This window comes from Scyliorhinus torazame, chromosome 4 (assembly GCF_047496885.1).
Source record: "Scyliorhinus torazame isolate Kashiwa2021f chromosome 4, sScyTor2.1, whole genome shotgun sequence".
NCBI classification, from domain to species: Eukaryota; Metazoa; Chordata; class Chondrichthyes; order Carcharhiniformes; family Scyliorhinidae; genus Scyliorhinus; species Scyliorhinus torazame.
Genome location: NC_092710.1, coordinates 311,330,592 through 311,343,671, shown reverse-complemented (window position 1 = coordinate 311,343,671; position 13,080 = coordinate 311,330,592). Strand labels below are relative to the sequence as shown.

The 13,080-nt window shown below is 51.9% G+C and overlaps 1 protein-coding gene across 1 annotated transcript in view; it reads left to right on the top strand.

The window, feature by feature from the left end:
- Positions 1–2,132: 2,132 nt before the first annotated feature.
- The window catches only part of LOC140411064 (myelin and lymphocyte protein-like), a 45,212-nt gene continuing 34,264 nt past the window's right edge, over positions 2,133–13,080 (top strand). The window contains exon 1 of the mRNA XM_072500065.1: positions 2,133–2,375. Coding sequence (XP_072356166.1) covers positions 2,268–2,375 — 108 coding nt within the window. The 5' untranslated portion in view covers positions 2,133–2,267. The remainder of the gene's footprint in view (positions 2,376–13,080) is intronic.

The following is a 13,080-nucleotide window of genomic DNA, read 5'->3' as shown; positions in this document are numbered from 1 at the left end:
GGGGTCAGGAAGAGATGTAGATGGCAATAACAAAATTATTACCAACGTTATCCAAAAGTATGGGAGCGGTGGTTATGATTGTAAATTGTTGGAGCCAGGAATGGGTGGGCCCGGAAGCAACAGAAGCAAGGATTTAAAGAAAAAAATTAGAGTGCCCAATTCTTTTCTTTTCTCAATTAAGGGGCAACTTAGCCACCTTCCCTCCCCATCTTTTGGGCTGTGGGGGTGAGACCCATACAGACAATGTGCAAATTCCACACGGACAGTGACCCAGGATTGGGATTGAATCCGGGTCCTGGGCACCGTGAGGCGACAGTGTTAACCGATGCGACACCGTGACGCCCCTACAGAAGCAAGGATGAGAGTTTCGGCAGTAGATGGACTGGGGTATTGGGTGGAGATGTCGGCCGGGATTTAGCAGTCCCCACCTGTGGCCGGAACCGTCGCCCCCCAGGCGGGACGGAAAATTTGACAGAGCAGCAAAAAGGCCCATTGACTTCTTCACGGGCCATAAAATGCCGGCCGATATTACGGGAGCAGGGCCATCTTGAAAATATCTCCAGTGGGTTTTTTTGTATCTCCTTCAGATTTCCAGTTGTTTCACACTTCACAACCTTCCGGCCTCATCACTGAGTTCAACCATTTCAGACCTTCCCTTTTATTCTCTGTCCCTCCTTTCCCTGCCTCTGTCCTTCCTGGTGTGGCGATGCCGGCGTTGGACTGGGGTGGGCACAGTAAGAAGTCTTACAACACCAGCTTAAAGTCCAGCAGGTTTATTTGGAATCATGAGCTTTCGGAGCCTAGCGCCTTCACCAGGTCCTTCCTGTTACATCTCTACCTTTTCCCCAGTTCGTGCTGAAACATTAACTTAATTTCTTTCTGCCTCACGGCACTGAGGTCCCAGGTCCGATCCCGGCTCCGGGAGTTTGCACATGAAAATGAAATGAAAATCGCTTATTGTCACAAGTAGGCTTCAAATGAAGTTACTGTGAAAAGCCCCTAGTCGCCACATTCCGGCGCCTGTTTGGGGAGGCTGGTACGGGAATTGAACCGTGCTGCTGGCCTGCTTGGTCTGCTTTAAAAGCCAGCGATTTAGCCCAGTGAGCTAAAGCAGCCCCTTCTCCCCGTGTTTGCGTGGGTTTCACCCCCACAAATCAAAGATGTGCAGGGTAGGTGAATTGGCCACGCTAAATTGCCCCTTAATTGGAAAAAATGAATTGGGTACTCTAAATTATTATTTTTTTAAATTTCATTTATTTTTCCATGGCCTGGCCTGCTGGTCATTTCCAGCAATTTCTGTTTCTATTCCAGATTTCAAACACCCCCAGTATTTTGCCTTTCAATTGTTAAGAACCAACAGTGGTAGAAAATGGACTTTATAAGCAGTGCCTGGTGTGGCTGGCCTGTATCCGTGAGTTATTATTTGTTGCTCTACATTATTCCACAATGAAGTCCTTTGAGTGGCTTTATTTATTCACAATCCCTTCCCGCCCACAACCTACAAAATCCTACACCTCACTGAACAAGCTTATTATCCTTAGCCCGGGACCTGCCTGATTGACAGAAACAGCCTGATGCTCCTTTAACCTTGCGATTTCTACATTTTTGTAACATTACCCTCGCCAGTTGCAATCTGGTACTTTACGAAGGAAATGAATGAATACCACTTATTGTCACAAGTAGGCTTCAAATGAAGTTACTGTGAAAAGCCCCTAGTCGCCACATTCCGGCGCCTGTTTGGGGAGGCTGGTACGGGAATTGAACCGTGCTGCTGGCCTGCCTTGGTCTGCTTTTAAAGCCAGCGATTTAGCCCAATGTGCTAAACCAGCCCCTCCAGCATAATGCAAATGAACATCAAGCTCGACGCAGCCATTTACCCATTGAACAATAAAGCGATTTCACTCGATTTTGAGGAAGAGCCAATAATTTAAAGAATGCAGCCATTCACCCCCCCCCCCCCCCCCCCCACCCCGAGACATGTATAGTTATAATTAAGCTTTTGGCACTTAAGTCTAAGCGAATCGTTCTAGATTTCTTTACGTCTTGGTCACTCCAGAGAATGTACATTGAAACAATGCAAGAGAGTGTCATTTTTTTTTAGGAGTGCCAGGTATGACAACCAAAACCAGTTTTTCAAGCAAAATCATGGAAAGAGGTGTGTCCAAAGCATTGCTCATTTACCAGCGCAATGATCACTGCTTGCTGCAAACGATACGAAAGCCCTGAGAATTGACAGCAGCTTTCCTTCGGACGGGCGGAATAAGACGATGGAATCCCCGGAGACCAGCAATGCTGACCCTCCATCAGATTGTGTAATACCTGGAGGGACCAAATTACTGACCAACATCCCAGATGCCCTAATGCTACCTGAGCTTGTGAGTAAGATGGTTCATGTGAAAGAATTGCCAGAGAGCTCTTGCTTTGCCTTGCCGTTGTGTAATAGAATGCTCTGTGGAACCGATGCTCAGCTTTAGTGTCATTTGCTTCTTCCTCAAACCAGGAAGGACACAGTGCCCCAACATCAAGCAAGAGCAAAATGAAGCAGAATTTGATAACGAGCTATGATAAGAAGACGTTAGGATAGAGACTCAAAATCTTGGGAAAGGAGGTGGGTTTTTGGGAGTGTCTTAAAAGAGGGAAGAGAAGAAAGGTGTAGGGAGGGGATCCTCAACTAAGGGCCTTGGCGGCTGAAGGCAAGACGACCAATAGTGGAGCAATCAAAATTGAGAGGCTCATCAAGATCAGAGTTAGCAAATGGGAAAGTTGTGGGGCTGGAGGAGATTGGAGAGACAGGGAGGGGCCAGGCGGCAGGGGAGTGTGCAAACGTGGATGGGAGTTTAAAAATCGCTGCCTTGGGCAAGTGGCGCAGTGGTTAGCACCGCTGTCTCGCTGCGCCGTGGACCCGGGTTCGATCCTGGCGTCGGGCCACTGTCTGTGTGGAGTTTGCACATTCTCCCCATGTCTGCCTGGATCTCACCCTCACAACCCAAAGCTTAGCAGGATAGATGGATTGCCCACGCTAAATTGCCCCTTAATTGGGGAAAAAAGAATTGGTACTTAAATTTTTTTAAAAAATCACTGCCATTCTTAGCAGGGTGCCAATGCAGTGATGGGTGAATGGAACTTCCTGGGGATTACAACATGGGCTGTAGGGCATTTGGATGGCTTCAGGTTTGCAGAGGTTAGAATGTGGGAGGCCGACTTAGGGTGCATTGGAATAGTCAAGTCTATTGAGACAATAAATGAAGGTTTCAGCAGTGGGAGAGCTGAGGCAGGAATATATTCAGTCTTCATGATGTCACGTATATGTGATTGGAAACTGGTCTTTGGTGCGATATAACACCAGGGGTAGAGTTTCACGGTTCTACACCTGCGGGTTTGAAGGCGGGGCAGGCCTCACAGAATGCACATTCTGCCCACCATCTAATTGCCCGCCACCGTCATGTCTTCAGCCCCCCCCACCCCCCCCCCCCCAGACCTATTGAGACCGTTAAGTGGCCAAATTGGCCACATAAATGCCTCATCCCGCTGTCACTTTTCAAAGTCAGGGGAGGCCCACACCAAGCAGGAATCTGTCATTTCTAGTTGCACAAACTGAGATTGGACAAGGGTAGGGAGGGGTACCGACTTTGGGATCCCCTGTGCCCTTTGGAGGCCAGCCCCATCTCATCCTCGTCCGCTTTAATCCTCCACCCCACCTCTTGTTCCTGCTCCAACCTCTCAAACCAGCCCCCAACATAGAGAGAGCAGATTTGCAAAAATCAAAATCAGGACACAGTGAGCAGCTCCCGGTCAGTTGAGTTCCCCATACTGCACTGGATATCGAGTTGTTTGCTGTTTGTTTTCACAAAGTCGGTTCTTTGATTTCCTCGTCGAGTTAAGCATTTCGAGTTATTTGCTGTTAGTTTTCACAAACCTTTCATCATAATTTACTACTTTTTTTAACCAAAGTGATTTTCCTGTCCCCCCCCAACCCCACCTCCCACCCCCAGTTTACACTCCAGTTGCATCTGTATTTTGCCATTGTTTTGTTCCCTTTGGAATAATTTAAAGATTGTTCAAGGGCGGGGCGTTGCTGCCCCACGGCGCCGAGGTCCCAGGTTCGATCCTGGCTCTGAGTCACTGCCCGTGTGGAGTTTGCACATTCTCCCCGTGTTTGCGTGGATCTCGCCCCCACAGCCCAAAGACGTGCAGGGTAGGTGGATTGGCCGCGCTAAATTGCCCCTTAATTGGAAAAAAATGAATTGGGTACTCTAAATTTATTTTAAAAAAGAACCTGGCACTGCCGGAACTACAGAGCTGCCAGCCATCCAGGAGGTCTCTGAAGTGGGACTTCCTCTGCTGATGGGAGAGAAAATCTCACCCGGAGCCAATTAACCCCACTGAATATTAAATGGCTGTGAGGCAGCCAGTATTGGGGGTGAGGGGGGGAGATCTTCCCCACCGACTGTTCAGGTGGCGAGAAGTCCCGCCATCAAAAAATCCTGCTGCCAGATTGCGAACAGTCTTAATTTTGTTTGTAAAGGAGAAAAAAAAATCCCTCAGTTTAAATCAACTGCCTTGAAGTCACTGTACAAATTGCAAACAAAAGGCCATATCGTATTGAAAATAAAGAGCTTACCCGTGCTGACTAATTAATTCCAATCAATGCACATCTTATCCAACTGTACAAGCACCTATTGCTGCCATAGGATCGAAATGCTGTTGGTTTATTTGGACGATGTCCAAGTCATTGTTTTCTTTAGTCACAAGGATTGAGAAGGATAATAAAAATTGAACGACTTGCTTTTACATGGTGCTTTCCACAACCACCAGACGTCTCAAAGTGCTTTGAGCTAACAAAGTATTTTATGAAGTTGTAATGTCGGAAACACGGCAGCTAGTTTGTGCTCCGAAAGCTCCCACAAGCAGCAGTGTGAGGATCTATTGCGGGAACTACCCTCACAGCGATCACTGCACACTGTAATTGTTTTATGAAATGCCTTGGATCTAAAGGTTGACCATTAATTCTGGACAAAGTGAGCTGGGTACTGGTGTTTTTAAAAATTATTTTGGGGTAATCTAAACCAACGAACAGCTCAAGCGGTGGTAGCAGGCCATTTAGCCCATCAGGTATTTTTCTAAGTATACAATTATGGCCGGTTTAGCTCACTTGGCTAGACAGTTAGTTTGTGATGCAAAGGCCAGAAATTTGGGTTCAATTCCCGTACCAGCTGAGGTTATTCATGAAGGCTCCGGCCTTCTTAACCTTGCCCCTCACCTGAGGTTTGGTGATCCTCAGGTTAAATCACCACCAGACAGCAGAAAAAGTAGACAGGAAGGAACCTTTCCCCTTGATGGAGGGATAGACCAGGGGACATAGATTTGGGGTAAGGGGCTGTAGGTTTAGAGGGGATGTGAGAAACAGCTTTTTCACCCAGAGGGTGTTGGGAGTCTGGCCAATGGGGTGGGTGGGTTGAGAGACATGAATGTATGATACATCAACAATAACAAATGTGATTTACTTCCGGTAGCGGCCATGACCTGCTAGGTCACGTGAACGGCAGCTCCCGCCGGGATCGGTGTTTCGGGCCGCTAAAAGGAGGGGCGGCGGCTGTTAACAGGAGGGACCGGCGTGGGAACAGAGCCACCCCCCCCCCCCCCCCCCCACCCCCCACCCCCCGCTGGTGGATGGAGAGGATCAGGAGCAGAGCCGGCAGACGCGCGACCCCGGGGAAGAAGGTTGAGAAGGTCCGGGAGGACAAAATGGCGGCCGGAGAGGGTCGGGAGGTGTGGGCCCAGTGGGCCAGAGAACAGCAGGAGCTCCTGAAAAACTGCTTCATGGAGCTGAAAACGGAGATGCTGGCCTCCATGGAGAGAATTGTGGTGACCCAGAAGGCGCAGGAGAAGGAGATCAAGGAGGTGAGGAGGAAGGTGGCGGAGAACGAGGACGAGGTCCTGGACCTGGCGGTGAAAGTGGAGGCGCACGAGGCGCTCCATAAGAGATGGCAGGAGAGGCTGGATGACCTTAAGTGCAGATCTCAGAGCCACAATCTGCGGATCCTGGGCCTTCCTGAAGGAGTGGAGGGGGCGGACGCGAGCACGTACGTGGCCACAATGTTGGGGACGCTGATGGGTGCGGGGGCCTTCTCGCGGCCCTTGGAGCTGGATGGAGCGCACAGAGTTCTCGCCAGAAAGCCGAGGGTAAACGAGCCACCGAGGGCGATGGTGATACGGTTTCAGCGCTTGGCCGACCGGGAGCGAGTCCTGCGGTGGGCGAAGAAAGAGCGGAGCAGTAAGCAGAAGAATGGCGAGATCCGAATTCACCAAGACCTGGGAGCTGAGCTGGCGAGGAGGCGTGCAGGTTTTAACCGGGCGAAGGCGGTCCTCCACGGTAAAGGGGTGAAGTTTGGGCTCCTGCACCCGGCGAGACTGTGGGTAGCATACCAGGACAGGCACCACTATTTTGATACTCCAGACGAGGCGTGGTCGTTCATCAGGCAGGAGAAGCTGGACCTGAACTAAGGGACAGTTGTATGGGGGTGAAATGTGCGGGTGGGGAGGGATTGAGGGGAGGACGGCGGGTAAAGCATAAGTTTATGGGCATGTCTGCCCGAGTTTGGTTGGGGGTTTTGTTGTTTGTTTTCCTTGTTTTCCATGTGTTTTGTTTTCCATGTGTTTTGTTTTCCAGGTGTTCGGTGCTAGGGGGTGGGAAACGCCCGGGATGGGCTGTCTGGCACACGGGGAGGTCCCAGATGGCTCTTGCCCCTCTACCCTGCGGGCGAGGGGGGGAGGCGGGGGGCCGAAGGAGCCAACAAGTTAAGGGTTGGTATATAGAGGCGGGAGCGGCCGGGGTCAGCATGGGTGAGCTGACTCACAGAAGCACAATGGGGGGGAAAACCAGAGCTAAGCGGATGCTTGGCAGGGGAAGGGGGGAGGCTGCGGGTTTTTTTTGGGGGGGGAGGAAGGGGTACTGCTTTGCTGACTGAAGGGGAGCCAGGTGAGGGGTATGGATGGAGAGTCGGGCGAGGGGGCCACCGGGGGGAGAGCTGGAGGAGGGAGGCGGGGGCACGCGGTTGGCCGAAAAAGGGAGATGGCTAGTCGGCGGGATGGGGCGGTGGTTACCCCATCCGACCAAGCTGATCATGTGGAACGTGAGGGGCCTGAATGGGACGGTCAAGCGGTCCCGTGTATTCTCACATTTAAAGGGGTTGAAGGCGGACGTGGCCATGTTGCAAGAGACGGACTTAAAGCTCGCGGACCAGACGAGGCTGAGGAAAGGGTGGGTGGGACAGGTGTTTCACTCGGGGTTAGACTCAAAGATCAGAGGAGTGGCTATTTTGGTCAGTAAACGAGTGGCATTTGAGGTGGGGAGCATCGTGGCGGATAAGGGGGGCAGGTACATAATGGTGAGTGGCAAGCTGCAGGGGGCCCGGGTGGCATTAGTGAATGTATATGCTCCGAACTGGGACGATGCGGACTTTATGAGGCGGGTGTTGGGTAGGATCCCGGACTTGGAGATAAGTCACCTGAATATGGGAGGGGACTTTAATACGGTCCTGGATCCGAGCTTGGATCGTTCCAAGTCCAGAATGGGAAAGAGGACGGTGGCGGCCAGGTCCTTGTGGGAGTTCATGGGCCAGATGAGGAGTGGACCCCTGGAGGTTTACGTGGCCAAAGGAGTTTTCCTTTTTCACCCATGTCCATAGAGTCTATTCGCGAATAGACTTCTTTGTGTTGAGTAGGGCGTTAATCGCGAGGGTGGAGGGGGTAGAATACTCGGCCATTGCGGTCTCGGACCATGCCCCGCACTGGGTGGACCTGCGACTGGGGGCGGAACAGGGTCAGCGCCCTCTCTGGCGACTGGGGCTGCTGGCGGACGAAGAGGTGTGCGGGCGGATAAGGAGGAGTATTGAGAATTATGTGGGAGCGAATGACACAGGAGAAGTGACGGTGGCAGTGGTTTGGGAGGCTCTGAAGGTGGTCATTAGGGGAGAGTTAATCTCCATTAGGTCCCATAGAGAGAAGGAGAGGGAGAGACTGGTGGGAGAGATACTCAGGGTAGATACGAGATACGCGGAGGCCCCAGAGGGGGGGCTGTTGAGCGAGCGCTGGAAATTACAGGCGGAGTTTGACCTGCTGTCCACTGGGAAGGCGGAGGCGCAGCTGAGGAAAGCAAAGGGGGCAGTTTAGGAGTATGGGGAGAAGGCAAGTAAGATGCTGGCGCACCAGCTGCGCAGGAGGGAGGCGGCCAGAGAGATTGGGGGAGTGTGGGATAGGGAAGGCAACATGGTGCTGAGCCCAGAGAGGGTCAATGAAGTCTTCAGGGAGTTCTATGGAAGGTTATACGAGTCGGAACCCCCCGGGGAGGGGGAAGGGATGAGGCGGTTCATGGACCGGTTGAGGTTCCCAAGGGTGGAAGCAGAGCGGGTGCAGGGACTGGGGGCCCCGATTGGGTTGGAGGAGGTAGTCAGGGGGCTGGTCGGCATGGCCCCGGGCCCGGTCGGCTTCCCCGTAGAATTTTATAAGACGTTCTCGGAGCTGCTGAGCCCTCTCCTGATGAGAACCTTCAATGAGGCAAAAGAGAAAGGGACCCTCCCCCCGACAATGTCGCAGGCATTGATCTCGCTGATCCTGAAGAAGGAGAAGGATCCGCTTCAGTGTGGGTCCTACAGGCCGATATCGCTCCTGAACGTGGATGCCAAGCTGTTGGCAAAAATTCTGGCCACCAGAATAGAGGACTGGGTCCCGGGAGTGATTGGGGAGGACCAGACGGGTTTTGTTAAGGGCAGGCAGCTGAATGCGAATGTGAGGAGGCTCCTGAATATTATCATGATGCCCTCGGAGGGGGGGGATGCGGAAGTGGTGGCTACAATGGACACGGAGAAGGCCTTTGACAGGGTGGAGTGGGAGTATTTGTGGGTGGCGTTAGGCAGGTTTGGATTTGGGGAGGGATTTTTGGGTGGGTCAAGCTGCTGTATCAGGCCCCTGTAGCGAATGTGTCCACAAACCGGCTAAGGTCAGAGTATTTCAGGCTGCATCGGGGGACGAGACGGAGGTGTCCCCTGTCCCCGTTGCTGTTTGCCCTGGCAATTGAGCTGTTGGCCATTGCGCTCAGGACTTCGGGGGATTGGAGGGGGCTGGTGCGCGGAGGGGAGGAGCACCGGGTCTCCCTCTACGCGGATGACCTGCTGTTGTATATTTCGGACCCGTTAGAGGGGATTGGGGAGGTCATGCGGATCCTGGGGGACTTTGGGAGGTTCTCTGGGTATAAGTTGAACGTGGGGAAGAGTGAGCTGTCCGTGGTCCACGGTAGGGGCCAGGAGGAGAGACTGAGGAAGCTCCCGCTCAGGATAGTGGAGAGGAGCTTTCGGTACTTGGGGATACAAGTGGCCAGGAACTGGGATGCCCTGCACAGGCTCAACTTAACCCGGCTAGTGGAGCAGATGGAGGGAGAGTTTAAAAGGTGGGATATGCTCCCGCTTTCCCAGGCGGGACGGGTGCAGACTGTGAAGATGACGGTTCTCCCCAGGTTCCTCTTCGTATTTCAGTGCCTCCCCATTTTCATCCCCAAGTCCTTTTTCAAGTGGGTGAATAGGATTGTGACGCGATTTGTGTGGGCGAATAAAACCCCGCGAGTCAGAGGGTATTCTTGGAGTGTGGCTGGGGGGGGAGGATTGTTGGAGGACGGGGCGGCGTGGGGGCGGTTGGAGGCGGCGGCGTGTAGAGGCACCAGTCTAGGGGCACTTGTTACGGCTCCGCTGCCGTTCTCGCTGGCGCGATACACCACAAGTCTGGTGGTGACGGCAGCACTGAGGACCTGGGGGCAGTGGAGGAGACACAGGCAGGAGGAGGGGCCTTCGGTGTGGACCCCGATACGGAATAACCGCAGATTTGCTCCGGGTAGGTTGGATGGGGCATACCAAGGCTGGTATAGGGCAGGTATTAGGAGGATGGGGAACCTGTTTATAGACGGGACTTTCCCTAGCATGCAGGCGCTGGAGGAGAAGGTCGGCCTACCCCCGGGGAATGCGTTCAGGTACCTCCAGGTTTGGGACTTTCTTAGAAAACAGCTGTGGACATTCCCACTGCTGCCCCCGCGTAGGATCCAGGACAGGGTGGTGTCTGGCATCTGGGTAGGGGAGGGGAAGGTGTGGGACATATATCAGGAGATGCAGGAGGTGGAGGAAGCCTCAGTGAAGGAGTTGAAGGGCAAGTGGGAGGAGGAGCTGGGTGAGGAGCTGGATGAGGGCCTGCGGGCCGATGCCCTGGGCAGGGTGAACTCCTCCTCATCATGTGCCAGGCTCAGCTTAATTCAGTTTAAGGTGGTGCATCGGGTGCACATAACGGCGGCAAGAATGAGTAAGTTTTTTGGGGTGGAGGATAGGTGCCCGAGATGTGCAGGGAATCCGGCAAACCATGCCCACATGTTTTGGGCATGCCCGGCGCTTAAAGAATTCTGGCAGGGGTTTGCGAGGGTGATGTCTCGGATTTTAAACCCACCTTGTTCTGTTTAAAAAAAAGGGGAAAACTTTTCTGTCGTGTAAGTAGTTTCACTGTAAGCTTTGGGATATGTTGGTTGTTATTATTTATTATCTGTATTTCTATTTTTGCTATGTAAAAACGCTCTTTGGAAAAACTTTAATAAAACATTTATTTTAAAAAAATAACAAATGTGATTTAACAAAAGAAAGTGTCGTTCTCGGCGGGATCCGAAGGGTCATTCCCGGCACTTGTAGCTATCTACAAGCTATCGAACGGCACTCTTTTATTTTAGCACCCCCCCCTGCACTTAGTCGCATATCCTGCACTGAGGAGCTCCTCCCAATGCAGGATGAGATCGGGCTGCCATTAATCTCTCAACCCTTGATGTAACCCCGGACCACCACTCGCCCCCCACCCCCTCCACCCAATGCCCTAACTCACCATTAGTGGGTCCTCAAGCCCCCGCACCTCACCACATACCGGCAGGGCACCCCTGGGCCAAATCTCAGGCAAAATGCCAGCGTGGCGCCTTGGCACTGCCATCCTGGCACCTTGACAGTGGCCCTGCCAGCCTGGCAATGTCACCTGGCTACAACGGCCATGCCAGGGTGGTGCTGCCGGTGTTTCAGGGTGGCAGCAGCTGTGCCAGGTTTCCAGTCTACCCAGAGGCCGACCAACCTGGGGCCTCTAATCGTCTGGGAGACCCCCCAAGTGCCGTTTGGCTTGGTCCCCGTTTCATGGGACCAGTGCTGAATGGTGCCCGGCTGGGGTCTCATCGGCGAGGCTGATAGATGCTGGGCGGCCATTAGAATCAATGGCAGCATAGCTAAGTGAGCTTTTAAGTTCTTTCAGCGATGCAAGTCAGAACCCTGCCCATTGTGGGCAGGATCCAGATCGCGATGTCTCGAGATCTCATTGTATCTCACGAGGCATAACGACCGGCGGGAATCCCGGGAGAGCCTTCCCTGGGATTTACGAGCCACATTCCGCCCCGATTCCAGCAGCATGCGGCTGGCAAATCGCCCCCAAAGTGTGAATTTCTTCAGCACCTTTACCTGTACTAAAGCTCCCCAAGGCGCTTTACTATACAATCAGACACCAGCTGACACCAGGAAAATGAGGAGGTATTAGGAAGATTGCTCGGTCAAGAGGGGGGCTTCAAGGAGGGAGAGGTGAAGAGGCAAAGATTTAGGTTGGGAATTTAGGTTGGGCTTTGCGTTTAGACATGCTGAAGGCACAGTTGCTAATATTGGGGAAAAGGGGGTTGTATAAGAGTGCAAAGTTCAGAGTTTGATTAAAAACAGAGATCTCAGTGTTTTGGGGTTGAAGGAGGATACAGTGACAGTCTGTGTTCATGGAGGTATTTGAACACAGAATGAGAATTTCATAATCTAGGCATTGGTGTAACGTGAGCACAGGGGTGAGAGGCGAGTAGGACTTGCTGTGAATTAGGACTGGTTAGGCATAGGCTCTGCTCTAAATTCGGGCTGAAACTGAGATGTAAAAGATTCTTTCACACAATTCGAAGAAGAACAGGGGAGTCTCACTGGTGGCCTGAACAATATTTATCCCCCAACCAGCATTAAACCAAATCATCTGCTCATTGTATCGTTGCGGTTTGTGAATTTTTGCTTGTGCGAATTGACTGCCAAGTTTCCTACATTGCAACAACGCCAACATTTCATCAGTAATTTATTAGTTGTGAAGAACTTTGGACACCCTGACGCCTTTGAGGCATTATATAATTGCTAGTGTTCTTTACTTTCTTCACCCAACCACTCCTCCACCCTTGCCCCGTGACATAGCTGAGTGACGCAGGCCGATTCCTCGGGTTGTTTGATTTTCGAATGCTGGCCGTAAATGTGACACTGCTGTTAAAATCAGCTGTGCTCACTGCTGCCACCATCAGGGCAGACACCTGCTCATCCAGCAGGCTTCCACGTACTGTTATGGACATCTGGTCAGCCCGCAACGGTGGCTAAGAGATTGAACCAGAACTGCAACTTTTTCAAGTTTTTAAGACGTTGCGGGAAGATCGGTTCGTTCCAGGAGTGATAATATAACAAATAGGGTTTGGTTATTTGATAAACAAACTTTATTCAAACAAAAGAAAATAAAACAATATTTAAACTTTTAAACTTCAACCCAACAGTAACAGATTGTAGGTAATTTCTTAACCTTAACACACTCGTTCCCATTAAACAGCACTTTACATGAACATGCTACTCTCGTTCCACTTACACAGGCAGGCAGGCATTTACAAAGCAATTTCTTTTGTTTGGGAAATTCTTTCATAAACCTTTTCCAAAGCTTGCCTCGGTGGCAACTTTCATGACTTCTCTCGGGCGATTTCCAAAGCCTTCTCATTTATCTGTTCAAAACAGGATTCTTTCTCTCTCTCTCTCTAAGCGCCACCCAGCCCCTCAAACAAAGTTTTTTTTTATGGGCAGCATGGTAGCACGGTGGTTAGCACAGTTGCTTCACAGGGCAGTACAGTGGCTCAGTGGGTTAGCCCTGTTGCCTCACGGCGCCGAGGTCCCAGGTTCGATCCCGGCTCTGGGTGACTGTCCCTGTGGAGTTTCCCCACTCTCCCTGTGTCTGCTTGGGTTTCGCCCC